This window comes from Hirundo rustica, chromosome 12, assembly GCF_015227805.2.
Source record: "Hirundo rustica isolate bHirRus1 chromosome 12, bHirRus1.pri.v3, whole genome shotgun sequence".
Classification (NCBI taxonomy): domain Eukaryota; kingdom Metazoa; phylum Chordata; class Aves; order Passeriformes; family Hirundinidae; genus Hirundo; species Hirundo rustica.
Genome location: NC_053461.1, coordinates 1,945,920 through 1,965,748, shown reverse-complemented (window position 1 = coordinate 1,965,748; position 19,829 = coordinate 1,945,920). Strand labels below are relative to the sequence as shown.

Sequence of the window (19,829 nt, the reverse complement as noted above, 5' to 3'; positions counted from 1 at the left end):
ATAACTAGCAAATGCATGCTCTTAAGAATAATTTCTTTCAACTATCTCATGAGCCAGGGGTGTTTACTCCTGCAGAGGAGTGTGTGTCACTTCAATGGAAAAAAAAACCCCAATAAACCCACAAAAAACAAAACACCAAACAACAAAGAGATCTTGACAGCTGTGTGCCTCAACTCAAGAAAGTTCTGGACACACATGACTCCAGTCTTGTTGGATGTATTTAAGGCACTTAGTCAGTCCTTTAGATTTTCATCTGACTACATCCAAAACTCACCAGTCCCTACTCCAAGAGTTTTAAGAGAGCAGTATTTTAAATTCACTGTCTAAATGGCAATACTCACAGCTTGCATGGAAGGAAAAGTTGTGCTGATGATTTTAGGGAAACGTGGCACACAAGTTTGCCTTTATTGCAAATCTGTCCCCTCCACAATGTAATGCTACATTTCTCTAAATAAAGATGGAGAAAGGAAGACTAAGTTAAACCACTTGCCAGCTGTGACAGAAAGAAGAGGCTGCTGAATCTCCAAAACCAGTTTAGGGAAAATTTCATAGTAATACCAGACCAGACAATAACATTAAAAGGTAACAGAAAAGATGTTATCAACCCTGTTATGTTTTGACCTGCTCTGAGCAGAGTAAAGGAGGGTGGTTTGTAACCTTACACCTGTCAGTAGAAGCACACTCTTGATGCCAGTTTCTGAGGAATTACATCCTCTTTCCTCACCCTGTCAACCACTTTCATACATATTAATTTTGCTTGAACAAGCTTCAAAACAAAGCGTGACAGAGAATCATGTTATTTGAAGTGCTGTTGAACAGGAGATTCAGAAACTGGAGACCGGTTCTTACTAACACTCTGAGTAGGAAAGAGGGAAAATACACTTTTGATTTTGTTCGCTTGTGGTTCATTCTGAAAAAGAAGATACACATTAAGGTATCTTTTGGATCATTCAGTATCAGCAACCAGCATGGTTCAGGATAAAATTCAGGTATACACTCAGCATAACTAAACAGGTCAAACATTAAAACAACAGGGGAAAAACCCTCAAAACCTTCCCTGTCTGTATCATAAAACAAAAAAATGGAATTCATTCTTACCTGTACTTCTATCTGTGTGGAAGGTGTTTGTTCTAAACAAAAGAAGAGAGACAGAATGATTAGGCTGAAACAGAGAATTCTGGCCACTGAATTTTACATTAAGGATAGTTTATCAGTCTAACAAAATAGCAAGACTGATAATTCCCTCTCTAATCTAAATCTACCACAGCTGCATCATCTTGTACTATTTTAGATACCTTGATAACTGTTTGAGTCCAGGGCATTCCTTTGGCTGCCCTGGAGGGTCAGAGACCTGGACAGAGGGGTCTGGAACCCTGGCCCAGAGCCCAGAGGGACACTGGCTTTGATCCCAGTCCATGGGAACGGCTTCCTGCACTGCGGGAAGGATTGCAAGCCACAAGAGTGTGAAAGAGAGTAGTTTAGCTTATAAGATAAGAAATAATAAACGAAGCGCGCAACCTTGAAAAAACAGAACCTGAAGACTCCGTCTCTTTCCTGCGTTTGGCTCAGAGCTTTGCAGAGGGCAAAAGACTCTAAAACCACCTGAATCTCGGAGGAAAAACCCGAGAGATAACTGCTTTGAGCATTTCATAGTACAGTCCCCACACCTGGACATCTTCCTATCAGCACAGGTATCACAGTGGATCTGTGATCAGCTGGCCATCTACACATTCTCTCCAGTGAAGGGTTCAGAGACAAAATATACAGAATCTTATTTTAGAACAAGATAACGCTGTGAACGTTTTTATGTCCACAAATTTCCTCAGTTAGGTGAAAGCCCCCACTATTTGTGGATTCCACCTGGGCAAAAGACAAGCAGGTGGGAAGAGCTGCAGAACTGCATCCCACAGGGGCCACCCTGCTGCATAAAACCAATTCTGACAACTCCTGCTTTGCATTAGAAGTATTCACTATGCTAAGTCCCTGTGACACATCCATTCATTTCAGCACTGCTCATTTAAATCAATTCAAACCTACTGCCAAGAGCTATGAACTCTTCATGCTACATGCAGATTTTCCAAAACTCATTTCCTAGCTTACCTTGATGGAGGCACAAATTTTGGTCCTTGTACCATGTCCTCTTTATAAGTAAATGAAACAACAGCATAAGGACAAACATGTCTTGGTCTTTGCCTGATCTCAAAGCCATATTCATAAAAGCCATATTCATAAAAGTAGTACTGGGAAAAAGAAGTGACAATGTTAAATCAGAAGGCTGGAACAACAGTCAATTTCTTTAAAAGCTGGTATTTAAAATAAAGCAGTTTTTAAATGCTCCTCTCATAGGTACTATAGAATACAACCAATAAGGGTAGTTCTCACTCCCTCATCAACCACTTAGATATGGACAGTACTTCAGGAGCAAATCAAGAATGAAACATTCTTGAAATGCAACATTTACTTGAAAGCATTCTTGGCGAGAGAAAGGATAACTAATAAAAACAACAAAACTCAGAGGAAAGTAAATATTGCAGTAAGTTTTGAAGCCTATCCTTAGTTCAGTCACAAAATCCTAACATAAAATGTTAATTTAGGCAAATTTGTAATGAGAAATGAAAAAATACATTAATTTTTAGCCATCTGATTCAGTGATTTACAGAAGACAAAAGAAGTTGTTAATACTGAAGAGAATGCTTTCAAGTAAGGATCCTGAAACCTGCAGCCTTGGTGGAATAACCTGATTGCAACAGATTACTGCTGTAAGACATAGAACACCTGGAGGAACATAAATGCTTGGAACAGATTTCATTCTGTCTTCCCTCATCATCTCTAAACCTGAGAACCTGGAAAGGGGAATAAGGAGGAGAAGAAAAAAAAAAGGCAATTCTTTCCTAGCCAATGTTTTCCCGTTTTCCCTTTTAGGAGTCTCAATTAATGACCACAAACCAGTTATACTTTTACACTTCAAACTCCCCATATTAAGTCCTCTCTTCCAGCCTCCATTCCAGTCTCATGTACATTCCCGTTCCCATTATTTCCTATTCCACCTCCACCTGAGGTTCAGATCACACCATGAGAACAGGAGAGGCTGCCATGCTGTCCTGGGATTTCTAATACAGGCACCTGTGGGTGACTACACACACCCAGCCGCAGCTTCACAGGGAAGCGCAGGGTTTGTTGTGCCTTCAGTGATCTTCTCCCCATCCTTTCTACAAGTTGTGTTTATGAAGGTTTCATGTAAGAAGGTAACACGCTGAGCTTTACCTGAGTGAGTTCATAGGCTCGGTAAGCCAGCAAGGAGGTGACTTTATTTGCGCTCTTTGAAACATGACACTCGTGCTTTGGGGTGGGATCCAACACGCCCTTGACAGTCGACTCCATTGCTGTCATTCCAATGTTGTCATACATGCTTTTCATCTTTCCCTGTAATAAAGCAGAAGAATTGTCAGCATCAGCTTTTTCCTGGAAATGGGCAAATTGCTTCAAGTACTAAAGAAAGAGCAGAGAAAATAAAACAGGCCATTAAGACTGCCACTTCGAGAAGTATATTATTTTCATACATTCTGAAAAACCAATAGATTTTTGCCTTTTATAACAATTTATTATGCTTTATTTAAGCTAAATATCAACACTGGATTTTAAATCTAATAGAGATCTAGTTTCTCTATAAGCAGATGACTGCCCAAATTAAAGTAAGTTAAAACCACCTGTGTGCTATCACTAAGCGATGTAATCCTTCAAGAACGGCAAGATGAAATTACCTTGATTATTTTAAAAACAATCACATCTCCAGTTGCTCCAGTTTCTAGAGGATTAGGCTGCAATAAATCAGCATACTTGGAGATATATACACCTGAGAAGAGCATAAAAATAAACCAAAATACATCATGCTGAATATTAAAACATTATTAGAGGTTTAAAAAGCATTACATGGGATTAAAACTCAATGGACACAAAAGAATAAAGATACAATTGACACTCAAGTGCAAAGGTAAAACAACTTTGTGCTTTTCCATACTGAGTTATTTCACAGATTTTAAGGCCTGAAACACACACTCGTCATTTGTTGGTCTGGCTGACCACCGCAGATCAAAGAACTGTAACTGAATTCAGATACTCTGAAAAGCATCCCTTTTGCTTAGGTTCCTCTCATTCCAAGTCTGTATTTAACTGCTTTAGCAAATTGCTCCAGACCCTTTACCAGCTAAACCAGTAAAAAATCATATTCTCATGAAGCTTTGTTTTCTCCACCTCGCACCTATTTCTGCTTTCGATATTCACATCTGTATCCATTCCTATTCATACTGTCTGCTTTCAGTATTCATTATACCTCTGTACCATGCTCCTCTTACATAGCATGACAAAATCAGCTCTTCATTTCCCATTTCAAAAGCTTTGCAAAAAGAGCTTACTGTCTTGCACTCTCAAAACTCTTTAACACATTGTGACTCTTCTAATCTCCAATTTATCTACACTCTTCTTGGATTTGTGGATTCAAGAATTTTAGTTCTATCTACAACAAAACTGAGCTGAGCTGTTGTGTCCACGAGGTATCTCTAAATGTACACACCTACAAACAAACACAGAGGCAGCCAGCCACACACTGCATTAGTTCTTTGGCCCCCCAGGAAAGACATGGGATACTGGTTTGACTTAAAGCCAAAATAAGAATTAGGTCTTCTCTTTGCAAAGGGAATTTAACTGAACTACTCAAAAACAGAGCTATGAAATAATGCTCTGATGTCTATTTCCTTTGCTGAAAACATCTTGCTGTGCTATTGCTGCGGTCAGTGATAGAAAAAGGACTGAAAGTTCACACAACTGAAGCACACAATCTGCCAACTGCTACTGAATAACCAGCACTTATAATCAAAACATAGTTACCCATGGAAGGGTTGCCGAGAATCGTGATTTTGGAGTGGCCAACCTGCAGCCCCTTTTCACATATGCTCTGGATCTAAAAAGAACAGACGGTTTTTTACGCAAGTCTGTTAGGAAAGCCAGGATATGAATAGAACAAACAGTGAGAAATTACAATTATAAAATTTAAACTGAGATGTAAACAAAACCCCAACTCATATGAAAAGAGGCAAGACTGGTCTGAATTCTCTATAAAACTATGAAACTGTGCAAGTTGAACTCTGATATGGAGCTACAGACTCACCTGCATTTAAAAAAACACAGTCTCCCTATACCTTAAACACTGTTTACAAACATTACTTGCCTTTAATACAGAAAATGTTAATGTTGCATGCTTAAGAAATCCCGACTCTATAATAGCAGAAAAAGCACAGAAATCATTTTTCCATCACTTTGATTAGATGTATATTTCTCAAAGGAGCGACAGAGAAGACAATGTCCCTTTTCTAATATTACAGGTTACCTTGTTGATGCAAAGAAAAATATACCAAAACCCAAATGCAATGGAAACACAAAATATTCCTCTTCAATTAAAAAAATAACCAAACACAAACCCCAAAAACCTCACATGCCATCCAAAAACTATCCTTTTATTTATAAAATGGAGCCTCAGCCAGAGAAGATGCAGAGACATGTAAATGGAGTACCTGCAGTAGCAGGGAATAGGGGATTTAAATGGTGACATATTAGATCCCTTTCCCATCCTTCTACACTTTCCAGTGCTGAATTTTACAAAAATAACTGAAAAATTATGTTAATAAAAACAGTCTGAAAAAAACCCAAAGCCCCAAAACCTCTTAATTGCTGAAGAAAGCATTTGCCCTGCAGTGTTTCGTTCCTCACCTGGCACCGATCCACCATGAGGAAGGCGTAACTTTCCAAGAGCTCCTTCTCCAGGCGCCCATCGCATTTCAGCTCTCTGCGTTTTTCTGTGAACTGTTCACACAGAAACTTCTCAACACAGGTACACACACTGCTTTTTTCAAGTGTCAATGTTTTAAGGCCCCATCTATGTTAGCAGATCCAAGTGTACAAAAATAATCAAAAGATAATCCAAATTAAATCACTGGGCGCTATAATTAGATTTCAAAAGCATTATACCTGTGGGAAATCCAGTTGTCTTAACCTATCCAAGTATTTGGTGTTTTTTTAAGAGACACTCTTCAAACAAACCTGTGCAGCAATGCTTTAGTTTGGTCTTTGCAGCAGAACTGGCTAGAACCACCCAGCTCAATGCCTTCCATATCATCTTTGAAACTTCAGAAGTAAGACTTTTTCTCTTTTTAGGAGACAGATCTCTTACACTGTGCAAATATTTTTGCAGATGCACCTCACTGCTGCTGAGGTGGCTTTTACCAATATTGCTAAGCTGTAACCACGAATAATTAATGTAATAGTGGAAAATGCTTCAGTTCACTTTATAACTTCAAGATTATAATCACAGCAAACCAACTACCTATTCAATTACTTCATATGTGAAGCTTTTGGCGCTGGGAATTCACACTTCATTGGAGAGTGATGAGAGCAAGCCAAGGCTGGATTTAAGAGACACCACATAAGGCACAACAGAAGGGCTTCGACCAAGGTGCTCCACTTACTAGATCAGTAACCAACTTAATCTAAACTACTTCTTGGAAAACAACAAAACCTTAATAAAAATTGAAAGCTAAGAACACACAGACTTAAGTGGTGCCAAATACAATTTTTGTTTTAGTCTCCTGAGTATCCGGCAGGCAAGAGTTTAAAACTATGCAGCAATAAACTTGCCTGAAAAATAGCTGCTTACGTTTCTGGGGATGTGAGCTTGCAATTAAAGACCAACCACAATAACTGAAAATAATCCCCAGGTCTCTGCCTCTAGACTGAGAAGAAGCATTGTCACTTGACTGGTACCTTACTAAGAAGCAGAAGCCACAAATATACTCACTTCCTTTTCCAACAGCTCACTATGAACTAAGCTGGCTTTCCTGTATTTAAAATTGGACACTGAATTTGCATCCAAGTAGGAAGAATGCAGAATCCTCAAAATATCCTCAAACTCTCGAGAATCTGGAAGTAATGGCTGAAAGAGTTCTATAAAAGAGAAGAAATAAAATAATTAGTGCCGATATACACATGAAAATATCCAAAATTTTCCAGTTCACTGACAGCTTCTGCATGAAGATAAATGGTTTGTGATTCAAATACAAAATACCTAGAATACTTGGCAAACACAGACTTTGGAAAGTTTGTCTTAAAAATTCCTAGAATGACAGCATCTTTAAAAAAATCACATTTATGTTTAATATTACTCTTGAACAGCTACTAGTTCTCAGAGGTTTGTAAGGGAAGCACCTCAAGTCTGAATTTACCCCTTGAAAAACATCTAATATGTACTGCAAAATGCTGTAATTAAACTTCCAGAACTGTAATTTATTAATTAACTCTTAATTAAGAAGCAGGAACAAATTGTCCTGATAGAAACCTCAACAAGAGTTTCATAGCTTGGCCTCGCTTCATAACTGTTATGAGGTTTTGTGTTTGCTTATGGCCATTAAGCTAACTATGAAGACATCCATTCCTATTTAAAGAAAACAAATAAGCTCCTATTACTAAAAACCCCATTACCTGTGTTCATGCTTGATGATGTTATCCCTTACTACACTTACTTTAAAAGGAAAGCCCTTCACGTGCTGGTGTACAGATTTTTTGTTGTACAAACCTTTGCCGAGTTCCCACAGGGAAGCAGTCCTGCCCCTGCCCTTCTTATCTGTGTTTGTGCGCCAAGGTGACAAACTGATCAGAGGAAAAACCCCAGAGTGAGGCAGCAGAGGATGGCAGTGCGGATTTGGAGAGCAGTGGCCAGGAAAACAACATCTCTGAGGGAACTGAACTAGCACAACACAAAAGGTTGTTTTTATCCTTAGAGTAACTTCCAAAGCACACACCAGAAGTGTGGGATTTTTTACCGCAGTTACAACAGTTAGGAAGAATAACAATATTACTAGTCTCACCAAAATAAAATAAAATAAAATAAAATAAAAAAATCTACCATTACTCTAACAACAAATTAAATTTCATTACATCTTCAGAGTATATTCTCCAATTTCATTAAATAATATAGCAGTAGATTTAGGCAGCAATCTTTCCCTCATTTGCAGAAAAGATTAACTGCATAGGCCTCAATATAAAACAAATGTTCCTAATGAAAACCTAACTGTTCTGTGTTATTTACTAAAAGCTGCACACTTCAGAAGGCAACACCACATCTGCAAACTCAAGCAATGATTCCAACACCACAAACAATGAGAAAGTGATATTTTAAGAGCGGAAGTTATGAAAGCAATTTAGAAACCATACTTATGTAACATCCTTTTTAGTAACTCCACCTTCATTCTTGAAAAGGTGACAGCAATATGGGAGCAGACAGAATTGAGAGTGAATAAGGAATTCTCAGTATTACTGGGACTGAATGCTCTTGTGCTGAAGAGATAAATGGGGGGAAGAGGAAGGGGAAGGGGACCCGCTGCAGGTACACACGCCTTGGGAAAGCACCCCCTGTTCCATCCTAGCCCCAAACATCCCTTGGACACTACAACACTAACTCCCTGTCAGAGAGATCTGGGACTCACACGCTGCCAGCTCCTCAAAAAGGACCAGTTAAGGCAGAAGGTGGTATGGGCCAGATTTCCTGTTTTCACCAGCGTTTACTGTACCTTATCCGTTTTCCCTCCTTCCCACAGGACACAAGCTCAGTAAAAACGAGCCTCTCACTTCCATCTGGGGCCCAAACAAGTGGAGAGCATTGCAGGGTGAGCTAGAAAGAGCCACCACAAACCATACATAATGTCTTGCCTACTTTCCCAGATGCAAATCTAGGAAGAGGCACATTATTACATGAATTGAGACCCTGTTATACACGCAAACATAACCATGCTCCTATTTGTGTTTAAACATCTTCTGCTCTGAGGAAAGCTCTGGGGAGCGAGCTGAGACAGACTTGCCCTAAACCAGTGGGTCCCCCTATTTTCCTGGTAGGCAGAACCTGCATAAACTAGTATACACCTAGTTCTCAACACATTTGTGGAAAAGCCCTACCTAATCATTAAATTATGGAAAACAGAAAATAAGAATTTTTTTAAGATTGCTGCAGTTTTTTCTCCCAGAACTTGAGGCGCTGCAGAGCTCATGTTCTCAATCAAAACATGAAACACTACCCCAGTGAGGTGAGCAGCCAGGCAATATTTTTCAGCTTGTCAATTGAGCTGTGGTGTTCAAGGACATCTAAAACCTTAATGTCACCACAGCAGGGCCTATACCTCACTTCAAGGAAGGAGTGCAGAACCAAGACAAAACCAAAAACTGAGAAGTACTAAACTAGACCTTGCACAGCAGCCACCAGGGCCTGTGCTCCTAGGCAAACCATGAAATTACTGAGCTCATCTCCAGTCCTTCATCACTCCAAAGACCAGCCATGTGCACGCACGTATCTTCCAGCCTTGCTGTACAAAGCTGATGGGGGTACGCTGCACCTTTACTGCCCTGTGTTAATTAAACAGTAATTAGAGTAAGGACCAACCTGCAGCAGCCTTATAACACAAGCCAATTGTTGTGGGGTTTGCCGGCTTGTTCTGCACAGGTAAAAATAAGGAAATAAATACTGGATTTGTTCAGCTTTTACCCAGGGCACTGGGACACATGTCATTATTTTTAGTGGAAACTGAGTTCAGTTAGTAAGTACTAGCCAAGGGACAGGGACTGGACTGGATGTTTGGATGTATGTCATGCCTGAGAGGCTCTGCTTTTCTTTCACAGCTGTCTGATGGCTCAACTTCAGAAAACTGAGACTGGAGTCACTGGGTTTGGTTGCTTTAAGTCAGAATGTGGAGACAGAGCCATCCTCCTTGAGCAATCCTGAGCAAAGTTTGAAGTGAAGATAAGCAAATTTTCTTATCAGCTAAATTGGCAGAATGATAGCATTCTTCACACACAAGTGCTCCTGCTACAAAAGCTCCATTGAGATGCGCCCTTTAAAGTCTTCATTTTCTTCAGTCTTCATTTTTTAAGACTAAGACAAAAAAAATCTGTGCTGTTAATGAACTGTGACATTTTTACCTTTAGGACTTTTTCAGCCCAAAAATGTCTTGTGTTCTCAAAAGGTCTAAAGAGTTACCAAGCTCAGGAACTAACAGAGCCACCTAGAAATATCCTGTAGCAAACAGCAGATGCACATCTCTACCAAGGAAAACGAAAATTAGAAGACAAAAGACAAGGCAAAATGATGAACAGAAAAGGGACAACTTGGACCTTCATACAAGCATTGCTGAGTTTCATGGGTAAAAGCAAAACCTTTATCCCCCACTCAGCCTGAGAAACAGCAGGCATTTGCTACTTTGGCAGACTCCAGAAACAAACATCCAGCTGCAATCACGCAACCCCTTAAAGGCACCGACTGCAATGTCAGCATCATTGGTGGAATTACCTTTTGGTAAGGGGATCACTTAGTTCATCAAGTTAAAAGTGCTCTTACATTGCTTTATCCTTAAAATTTGCTTTCCTAATCCTATTAAGGACCACTCAAGTTTCAAGCGAAACTGGAAACCTCTGAAGACCTGACAGCTGAACTACAAGAGGCCAGGACAAGCCTGAAGACAAATAATAGATAAGCTGCTCAAGAAAGCATAACACCGTTGCTAAACGCTGAGTACCAAGAAAACAAACCTTCAAGAGACTTCTAAGGAGGAAAACAAATGCAGGCACACCTTAAAAAAATAACGTTGCAGCCAACCTTTGTTTCCTGAATTCCTATGCCAGGAAAATGAATGAGGAAATTAGAAGTATTCTCTGTGCCAACTGATCACAGTTGTTTTTAGGAGGTATTTTTCCTCCAGATGCATTTCTTCAGATTACAAAGGATTTCTGTTGACTTTCAATCCCTACTTAAGTCTCCAAGAGGGGAGATAAATTCTGAAGATAAACAAGCAGCTGAAGCCTGAATTTTCAAGGATATTTCTCTTACATTCTGGAAGCTAAAACTTAATTTTCCTCTTACATTTGTGGTTTCAAGGTTAAATTTTTAATTGCTTCACTACCAAAAATTATTTCTGAAACATATTTTGGTATTTAAAAAGTTTTAAATATCCACCAAAAAACCCCCACCGCCAAACAAACTCAAACACCTCTGACAAAGTCACCCTGCACATACTTTGTACACAGTAGCTAAGCCTTCACAATCAAGGCCGCAGCTGTCTCTCAGGATGGTATGTCCAGGAAAGAAATGGTGGTTTGAAAAGCAACACAAGACAATTCCAAGACAAGGAATGACAGAGGAAGCTTCCATGTGTATTGCTTCATGCTAGGCTTTAGAATAAAGCCAAGAGGTTTTTTTGAGGGGGACTGGTGACACTCACATTATTTTACAATTTAACAAGATGTATTTAAGCACTAGCAATAAGGATGCTGCAAGCATGTGCCACTACAGCATCAGATGATCCATGCAGTGTTGATCTTCCAGTTCAGTTCCAGAACTGACTGAATTGCATCATTTTTCAAATGACAATACAAATCCCAACAGCATGTTTGGCAGTCTGTGCTCTAAGAACAACACCCACAAGCACAGTGGGCTGAATGGCGCAGGGTCTGCTTCGAGAGCTTTGGAAGCTCTAAATCATCAGAATGATCAAAATACTCGAGAGCCTTTCTGCAGGCCGAAAGGAAAAAAGGTAAGAATGGGTCAAACGACCTTGACCTTAGCAAGTCAGTTTTTGAAGTAAGGCAAAAATGGCTTCCTCTTCTACCTTAGAGGCCAGAGAAGCCTGAGGTTTGAACTACACAATCCAAAACATCTTACACACTGCAGATAGCTCTGCATAGGCAAATGATGAACTAGATGACCTGAAAAGGTATTCTGCGGGTTTTCATTCACATTGGAATCAAACGCTAAAGAGGAACTTCAAATATCGTTGGTTAAATACTAAACATTTCCGAAATACATTTAAAGTATGCAACCATAGTTGCGTGTGACACACAAGACACTTCAGTTGTTCATGAGGCACCACGTTATATCCAGGTATTTTTGTCAGAAGAATTATAAAAGACTTTTTTCTCCAAATCAACCCAGTTCTTTTTACAATGAATCTCTGCCCGACTTCTATCACCCCAGAGAGGGGTGGCAATGGGAAAGACCAAGAAGAAAAAGGAGTCATTACTGCCAAAAGGAAATACTCTGTTACTGGAGAGAAAAGACTGGACAATGAAATAAACCTACCTTCATCTCTTCCTTACAGAAGAAAGCATTTCAAGAAGTTAAGATGTTACTCTCGTCTCTGAAGAACAAGAAGCCTATTCAAACAAGTATCTCTGTGATATGGACTACTGACTCCATATTGCAAAAGGGCAAGAAGATAAATTTCAGGGAGGAAATCAGACATGTCTTCAACTCCATTTAACAAAAACAAGGTTAAGCAGAAACCAATGGAGTCTTGTGAAAAGCAAGAAATACCACAGGATTTTAGAGGAAGAGTTACTCAGAAACAAAAAACCCCAAACCCTGGACACTTGGAAGCAGAACGCTTCCAAAGCGAGGCACGAGAACATGGGATGCTCCCTTGCTCCCTGCAAAGAACTTTCACCAGATAAGAACAGTCTTCTTTGTATCATCAATGAAGGACAACGCTGCTATGTTTGTTTAGTCTAAACTAACCAGGATTACACCCCTCTCCTGCACGAAGGAGGTCAGGGGGAAGAGAAAAGCGAACCATCTTCGCTGATATCGGTGTCCCAAAGAAACATCTTCTCCACATGCGAATGAACCTCCAGAAGTAGAGCTGAGATCAACCCTGATCGCATCCAGCTTCTCCTCTTTTTAAAGCAGAGGTCTGAAATTCAAGCCGAGTTTTTGTTTTGGTTTTGTTTCGTCCTCGTGACAAAATAAAAGTGAGAAATAAAAGAGGAAGGGTAGGGAAAGAACGTACAAGCCTGACACTAAAATCGGCTCCCCAGCAGCTTCGCGAGTGCGAGTCAGCAGAGCCTCCTCCACACCGCAGGGTTTGCATGCAGCTGTGTGAGGCGTCTGAGATCTGCCTGATGAATCGGATGGAGAAGGGAGTGAGGTAGAAAAGGGAGGGGAAGGAAAGGAACAACCTTTCTTTTCTCTGCTCTTCCTGGGGATGTGAAAGTTCCTCCTAAGAGGCTGGTGGTCTTCTGAGGGCTTAGGGAGAGGGGGCGGCCCCACGAGCACACCGCTGGGCGGCTGCTGCCGCTGTTGTTCATTTGCCGTCGAGATGCTGCTCCTGCGCTGGCTGCTGCTACTGATGCTGAGGTTTGTGGGGACCTTGTCCTCTGCAGCAACAGCAGCCACCAGCAGCGCCTCCCCAGCGCTACCGCTCTCAGAGCGCCCGCCATTTTGTGTGGTGTCCTCAGCGGCTCCCGCTCTGTTACTCTCCGCTCCGAGGACGCCCGCGCTGGTCTTCTCCGTCCGCTGATGCTGCTCCGGCTCCATCTCGCCGCCACTGCGGATCACGGCATCCGCCATTCCCTCCGGAGAACCGAGCCCGGCCACGCGCTCCCTCTCGTCTTCCCAGCACAGCGCCCCTGCCCAGTACCAGCAGCGCCCGCGCCGCCCCGACTCCCCCTCCGCCCGCCTCACGGCGGCCCCCGGGCCGCCCCCGCCCCACCACACAACATGGCGGCCGCGGGGAGGCGGGGCTGCGGCCGGCCGGGCCCGGCCAATCCGCTCGCGGCACACGTTCTGAATAGGGGCGTGGCCAGCGCCCACGCGACGGGGCGGGACGAGCCCGCTCGGGATCCTTCGCTCCCGCCCTCGGCGCCGCTCGGGACCCGCCGCTCCTACCGACCGGCACCGCTCGGGACCCGCCGCTCCTACCGACCGGGCACCGCTCGGGATCCTTCGCTCCCGCCCCCGGCGCCGCTCGGGACCCGCCGCTCCTACCAACCGGCACCGCTCGGGATCCGCCGCTCCTACCAACCGGGCGCCGCTCGGGACCCGCCGCTCCTACCAACCGGGCGCCGCTCGGGACCCGCCGCTCCCACCAACCGGGCACCGCTCGGGACCCGCCGCTCCCACCGACCGGCCCCGCTCGGGACCCGCCGCTCCTACCGACCGGCACCGCTCGGGACCCGCCGCTCCTACCGACCGGCACCGCTCGGGACCCGCCGCTCCTACCAACCGGGCACCGCTCGGGACCCGCCGCTCCCACCAACCGGCGCCGCTCGGGACCCGCCGCTCCTACCAACCGGCGCCCCTCGGGACCCGCCGCTCCTACCAGCCGGGCACCGCTCGGGACCCGCCGCTCCCACCAACCGGGCACCGCTCGGGACCCGCCGCTCCTACCAGCCGGCGCCGCTCGGGACCCGCCGCTCCCACCGACCGGCACCGCTCGGGACCCGCCGCTCCCACCGACCGGGCACCGCTCGGGACCCGCCGCTCCTACCAACCGGCGCCCCTCGGGACCCGCCGCTCCTACCAACCGGCACCGCTCGGGACCCGCCGCTCCTACCAACCGGGCACCGCTCGGGACCCGCCGCTCCTACCAACCGGGCACCGCTCGGGACCCGCCGCTCCTACCAACCGGGCACCGCTCGGGACCCGCCGCTCCCACCAACCGGCACCGCTCGGGATCCTTCGCTCCCGCCCTCGGCGCCCCTCGGGACCCGCCGCTCGCACCCCCGGCACCGCTCGGGAGCCGCCGCTCCCGGGAGGGCCGCAGCCGGCACCAGGCTCCTGCCCTGCAGCCGGGGCACGGCGCTCGGGAACGGGATCTCCCCACAGCGAGTCCTCCCTTGGGCACGAACCCGCGCCGGCATTTCGGGTCCAGGAACGCTGGCACAGCCTTTCTTTGCGAACTCCCAACTCTAACTGCGAGTTCAGTGCACTGAGTGCCATTGCATACTTCTTACTCTCAGATTCAATGGGTTTTTTCCAAGACATTGGACAAAATGACAACATTTCACCTTTGAAGAATAAAAACACGTTATCATGGTTATGAAGGACAGGCAAAAAAATACCCCTTAACTTACTTAAGCAGGATTCTTTCCTAGTTGGATAGTGAGTTAGAACAGCACTAAATAACCTATATTGGAGGCCAGAAGGTTAACATTCATTGTCCCTCTAAGGCTCACCACTTCTGGTGCAAGAAGGATGTGAAAATGTGGAAGCCAAAGCTGTCTTTGTCAGCTCCCAGGAATGCACTGGGGTGAAGAGTGCCTGCTGAAAATAAGAAGTTCTTGCAGTGCCTAGGAAAGGCAAATACCAGATTTTAGTTTTACAAGTAACTAGCAAAACACTAAAAGCCCATCATTTGTTTTCTTTGTTAAAAGTACACTAGGTGCTGTAGTTGTAGAACAGATACATATATTCCAATTACCTTCAATCCCCATAAGGAGCTATTCATATGTCGCCTTGAAAGCAGCCACTGACCTTAAAAATAGGAAGTTTTCGTGCTTGCAAGCTGTGGAAGGAACAAGTATTTTAATCTGGTTTTATTTTATTAGTCTCTTTTCAGATTAGCTGTAAATCAGAAGATATAAATAAGCTATCAGCTCACAAATGGCCTGGTGCTTGTGGTAGGCTCCAGGGTGTTAAAAGAAGATAAGCTAATTGTTAGTAGTTCTTAGAAGTGTTTAGAGACCCGGCAAGTTTAAACAAGGTAATTAGCATCTGTAACTATACTTTACATAAATTACAGAAACATAACACCCAATATTTATCTAACTGCAGAAACGTGGTGTTCCATTATCTAGAGGTAATAAACCCCACAGTGTTCATCCTATGGATAAATTAAGGCTCTCCCTGAGAATTTGATGTCCTGCCTCTGTGAGGATTCAGTGCTGGTGAAGTGTTACAAATACATATTCTAATATTGGCTTTTCACAAATAATAAAATGGATGCTATATGTATAATGTTAAAATAACCTTGCTATAAAAGATATCGTTTTTATTTCTACTATTAGCTAAAGTTAGACATATTAGCTAAAGTTAGACATGAAATAGCTGATACAGTTATGTGTGTGGTTATTGAACTGCCTGCTTGGTTGGGATAACTTCCAATGAACGCATGATGAAGACCCCTGCTACAGCAACTATCAGCACCCGCTGTCTGTAGGAAGCATGGACCAAAACCCAAGCTGGAGGTGATAAGAACGGACTAAAACCACAACCAAAAAATGCACAGGCTCTAAAAAGGCGGACCCGAGGAGGAGCCATCCTAAACAGTTCTTGGAACATGTAAGCTAGTTTGGGGAAAAGTTTAAATGTACATAATTGTTTATGAATATGCAGTAGGCTGATGCAAGAGAAAAGGTACATAAAGCGTGTCTCTGAAATAGCAGGTGTGCTCTTGGCTGAATGCCAAGCACATGGCTGTTAAAATTTGCTTTATTATCTTTTCCTCCTACTGTCCTTTATTAAACTTAAATTTTACCAGGAGAGGGAACATCGTTTTTCATGTGAAGAGAATATTACAGATGTGTTGATATATTATTGAAATAATTTTGCTGTGTTTTACCTTGTTTAAGTAGAATTTCCATATATGAGAAAAAAATGGAAATACCAATCTGATCCCATTTAAGGCTCTGTTGATCCATCCAAACATGTCAAATTGTTTTATCAATTTTGAATTGGTAGTGTTGTTAAAACCACTTTCAGACTGTGCATGTCTTCAGCACACAAGCAGTTCAGTTGATTAGTGTTTAGACCAGACAGTCTCTGAAGTCTTGCTTATTGACCAAGCAGCACACAAAGTTTTCCTCATCACTTGCTTTAACAAGATATGTCTTTGCAGTTGTACAGAATTATTTTTCCTAAGTCTGGGAGGGATCATCACAAAAATTACTCGGTACTAACTGATAAATGCTCCAGCAATTCCAGATCACTGCACTACACAATGCATCTTAAATCCCAATAGATATCAAACAGGTACGAAGAATCCCAGTTCAGAAAACAACAGTTCAGTGAAAAACCACTGTATAAAGAGGTTATTTGAATAGTCTTAAGTGAAAAAAAACAAAACAAAACAAAACAAAAAAAAAAAAGGGTTATAAAATCTGTCACGTTTTTCTCTCTCTGGTTTCTGTGGGTTTGGTACTTGCCAAGCATTCGACCATGACTCCCAGGCTTGCACCAAGTGGTTTTCTACCCCAGTACAAAGCAGCTGCAGATCCCTTTGATTCTGAAATCAGATGATTTTAATACATTACTCATACAGATTTAGACCAGATTAAGAACCACAAACTAAACAAGGGAGGGTTGCATGCTCAAGGAGCAAACTTGGGTGCTTCCTCCAGACATTACTTCAGTATCCTTTCATGAATGCAAATTTTAAAATCTAGAAACTAAATTAGAAATTTGAAATTAATCAGAGTATATTGTTACAATTTAAATAACCACAAATTCTATTTTACTTTCCTTTATTACTCCAATGATGCAAAACACATCTAATTTCTTCAAAAGTTTAAGGGCTAATTTTGTGCCAACTAAATTTCAGGTGGCAGGAGATCAAGGATAGAGGAACTACATAATTAATCTTTCTTCCTAGACCATGCAAAGAGAAGAACCTTTGGAAGACTCAGAAACAAAACCCAATTTACATACTTGGAAAGAGCTTTAGTATTGTTTACCACCCATGCAGAAAATATGCCTATGATATTAAGAAATGAGACAAAATGGGGCAGTAGTCTTGGCCTAGCTCTGTAAAACCAGGAATTAGTAGCAGGAATTTACCTAGTACTTTTTTTTTCATAACATATATGTGATCCTCAGGAAAAAGATTGAAAATATCTACACATGTAATATCTTAAAATACTTAAAATTTCGTGTAATCAAATCAGCTGTGAAACTACACCATTTTTTCCAAGAGATGGCAGCACTAAGCTGTAGAACACATTACAGTATTATAAAATCAGTATTCATGAATAAGCATTAAATATGGAAGAGCTGCCCATTCTGGATCTGAAACCTCCTTTTAAAAGGAAACAAATCATCTTCCATATGTGTGGAACTTGGTTTCAGACTCTGTTAGATCCTGGGAATCAAGATTTGTCTAAGTGCCAGGCAGTGTCACCATAAAACATCCTTTTTATCAGAAAGTGCAATCCATTAAACTGCTTTCTGAAAGTTCTGATACAGCTTTCAAATTCTAGAAATTCTGTGAAACTTCAAGCCACCTGGTTCCCAGTGTCACAGAAGCATTCGTAAGGCAGCAGCCCTGGTTCAGGTGAGTCATGCTAAACAGGAGAAAACACTTTTTCTCCCCTGCATTTTTGGCCCAATCCTTACCCAGGTTCCAGCAACTGATTCTTGGTACTGAGTTTGATAGATTTCAAACTTACTGCTCCTGGTGTCTCATTACAGCCCTTCGTGTTCCCAGTCGTCATCCTGGCTTTGTTCTTTTCAGCGCTGCAGAGCAAATCTAGGGAAACAAAGGCCACAGCCAGTTCAACTTTGTGTTGTAGTCTCAGAGCACCCACAGGGTTCAGAGGATCCCAAGGCCATTCTCTTTGCTTACCTTCCTTTCTCAGTCGAGACAATTTCTGCTTTTACCTTCATTGCTTCTGGTCCATCAGGTTTTCCACGAGCTACAGCTGCCCTGACTCTCCTCATCAGGAGCACAGGAGCAGCCAGGTTTGCTAAGGTTTGCCACAAAGGGATGGACCTGCCCCCTCACACCACTGACATCTGCTCCTGGGAGCAGGACACCTCATCACTCACCTTTCCCACGGGTGTGAGATTCAGAGTGCTCGTGCCCCAGATTTAGGTGAGTGTCTGCATCCCTCTCCTCATTTTGCCATCTCCTCGTGGTGATCCTGGAATCGCCTGACACCTCCGGCTTTTCGCTGCTGCGACCTCTCGGCCTCCCCTCTGGACACCAGAATTACTAACTGTGACAGTCACTTGAACATATTTATGTATGATTCTTCCTCTTTACTCACACCCATAATTTTACATTTTACCCATCCTTTTTGGTGCAATTTATTGTCCAAGCCCACCCCAACCCCCCACCACCACTCTCCTGCCGTAATCGAAAGTCATCCTTTCAAAAGCAGTGGCATTTTAAAAGGGATAGGACTAAAACAAGCTCACTAAATCCAGCACGATATCAGTAATCTTAAACTGGAAAGCTTAATACTTAGGATGGTTTGAAGAGGAAAACCCAACATCATTCGGATTTATTAGATCAATCAGTAGCTAACTGCACGTCGACTACAAAGCACAACCAAGACACTTGCTCTGCAGAATGCTCAACAGTGAGTGGGTGGCCAAATTATAGTAAACAAATGTTAATTCATCTCCTGAGATTTGCTGGCTGGTTGGTGGCTTCTGCATACCCCAAAATAAATCATTTCAGCTGTGACCCACAAGGAATTATGAGAGAAAAACTGATGACAAGACAGTAAATTTTTGTTCCACCTACTTACTAAATTAATTATGTCATACAGGAACTTTGGGGAATGTGGTGAATTGAGTGCAGTGACTTCTGTTACTACTGTGTGTTTAGCAAATTAAATCCAAATATTTACCACTTTATAAGAAACAAAATATGAGCTTAGATCACTTACATTAAAGCCCCACTGCATATATCATTGAAATCTTTTTGTAGTCTTCTTGCACAACCAACCAACCAAAAACCAAAATGGTTTAATGTAATTTATTTGAAATGCTTCCAGAAAAGATTAAGGCCATTATTAAAAAAAAAAAAAAAAAAAAAAAGTCAATACACACATTCATTCTTTCTCCTCTAGCTGAACATTTTACATGCTTTTTGCTCTTTTTCAACATTTTTTCTGAATAGCTTCCCTATGCCTTTTCTTTTGCAGACTTTTCCTTTCATCTTCACTGGCGTACTCATTCAGCTCTAAGAATGAAGCAGTTGAAATAAATTACAAAGCCTGAAACAGAAATGAAATTTCTTTTT

General features: G+C 42.5%; 1 protein-coding gene across 8 annotated transcripts in view; it reads right to left on the bottom strand.

Moving 5' to 3' along the window:
- The window catches only part of TASOR (transcription activation suppressor), a 33,434-nt gene extending 19,908 nt beyond the window's left edge, over positions 1-13,526 (bottom strand). For 7 of the 8 annotated variants that reach the window (XR_005702862.2, XM_040076464.2, XM_040076461.2 and 4 more), the window contains exons 1-9: positions 13,042-13,499; positions 6,848-6,993; positions 5,764-5,856; positions 4,885-4,957; positions 3,762-3,853; positions 3,265-3,423; positions 2,101-2,240; positions 1,099-1,130; positions 342-447 (exon numbers count right to left, since the gene is read on the bottom strand). Coding sequence is in view for 7 of the 8 variants with exons in the window: in XM_040076464.2 (XP_039932398.1) it covers positions 342-447; positions 1,099-1,130; positions 2,101-2,240; positions 3,265-3,423; positions 3,762-3,853; positions 4,885-4,957; positions 5,764-5,856; positions 6,848-6,993; positions 13,042-13,432 (1,232 nt within the window). In the remaining variant the exon portion in view is untranslated. Of the gene's footprint in view, positions 1-341; positions 448-1,098; positions 1,131-2,100; positions 2,241-3,264; positions 3,424-3,761; positions 3,854-4,884; positions 4,958-5,763; positions 5,857-6,847; positions 6,994-13,041 lie in introns of all 8 variants that reach the window. The other variant, XM_040076458.1, reaches the window with a different exon arrangement.
- Positions 13,527-19,829: the final 6,303 nt, after the last annotated feature.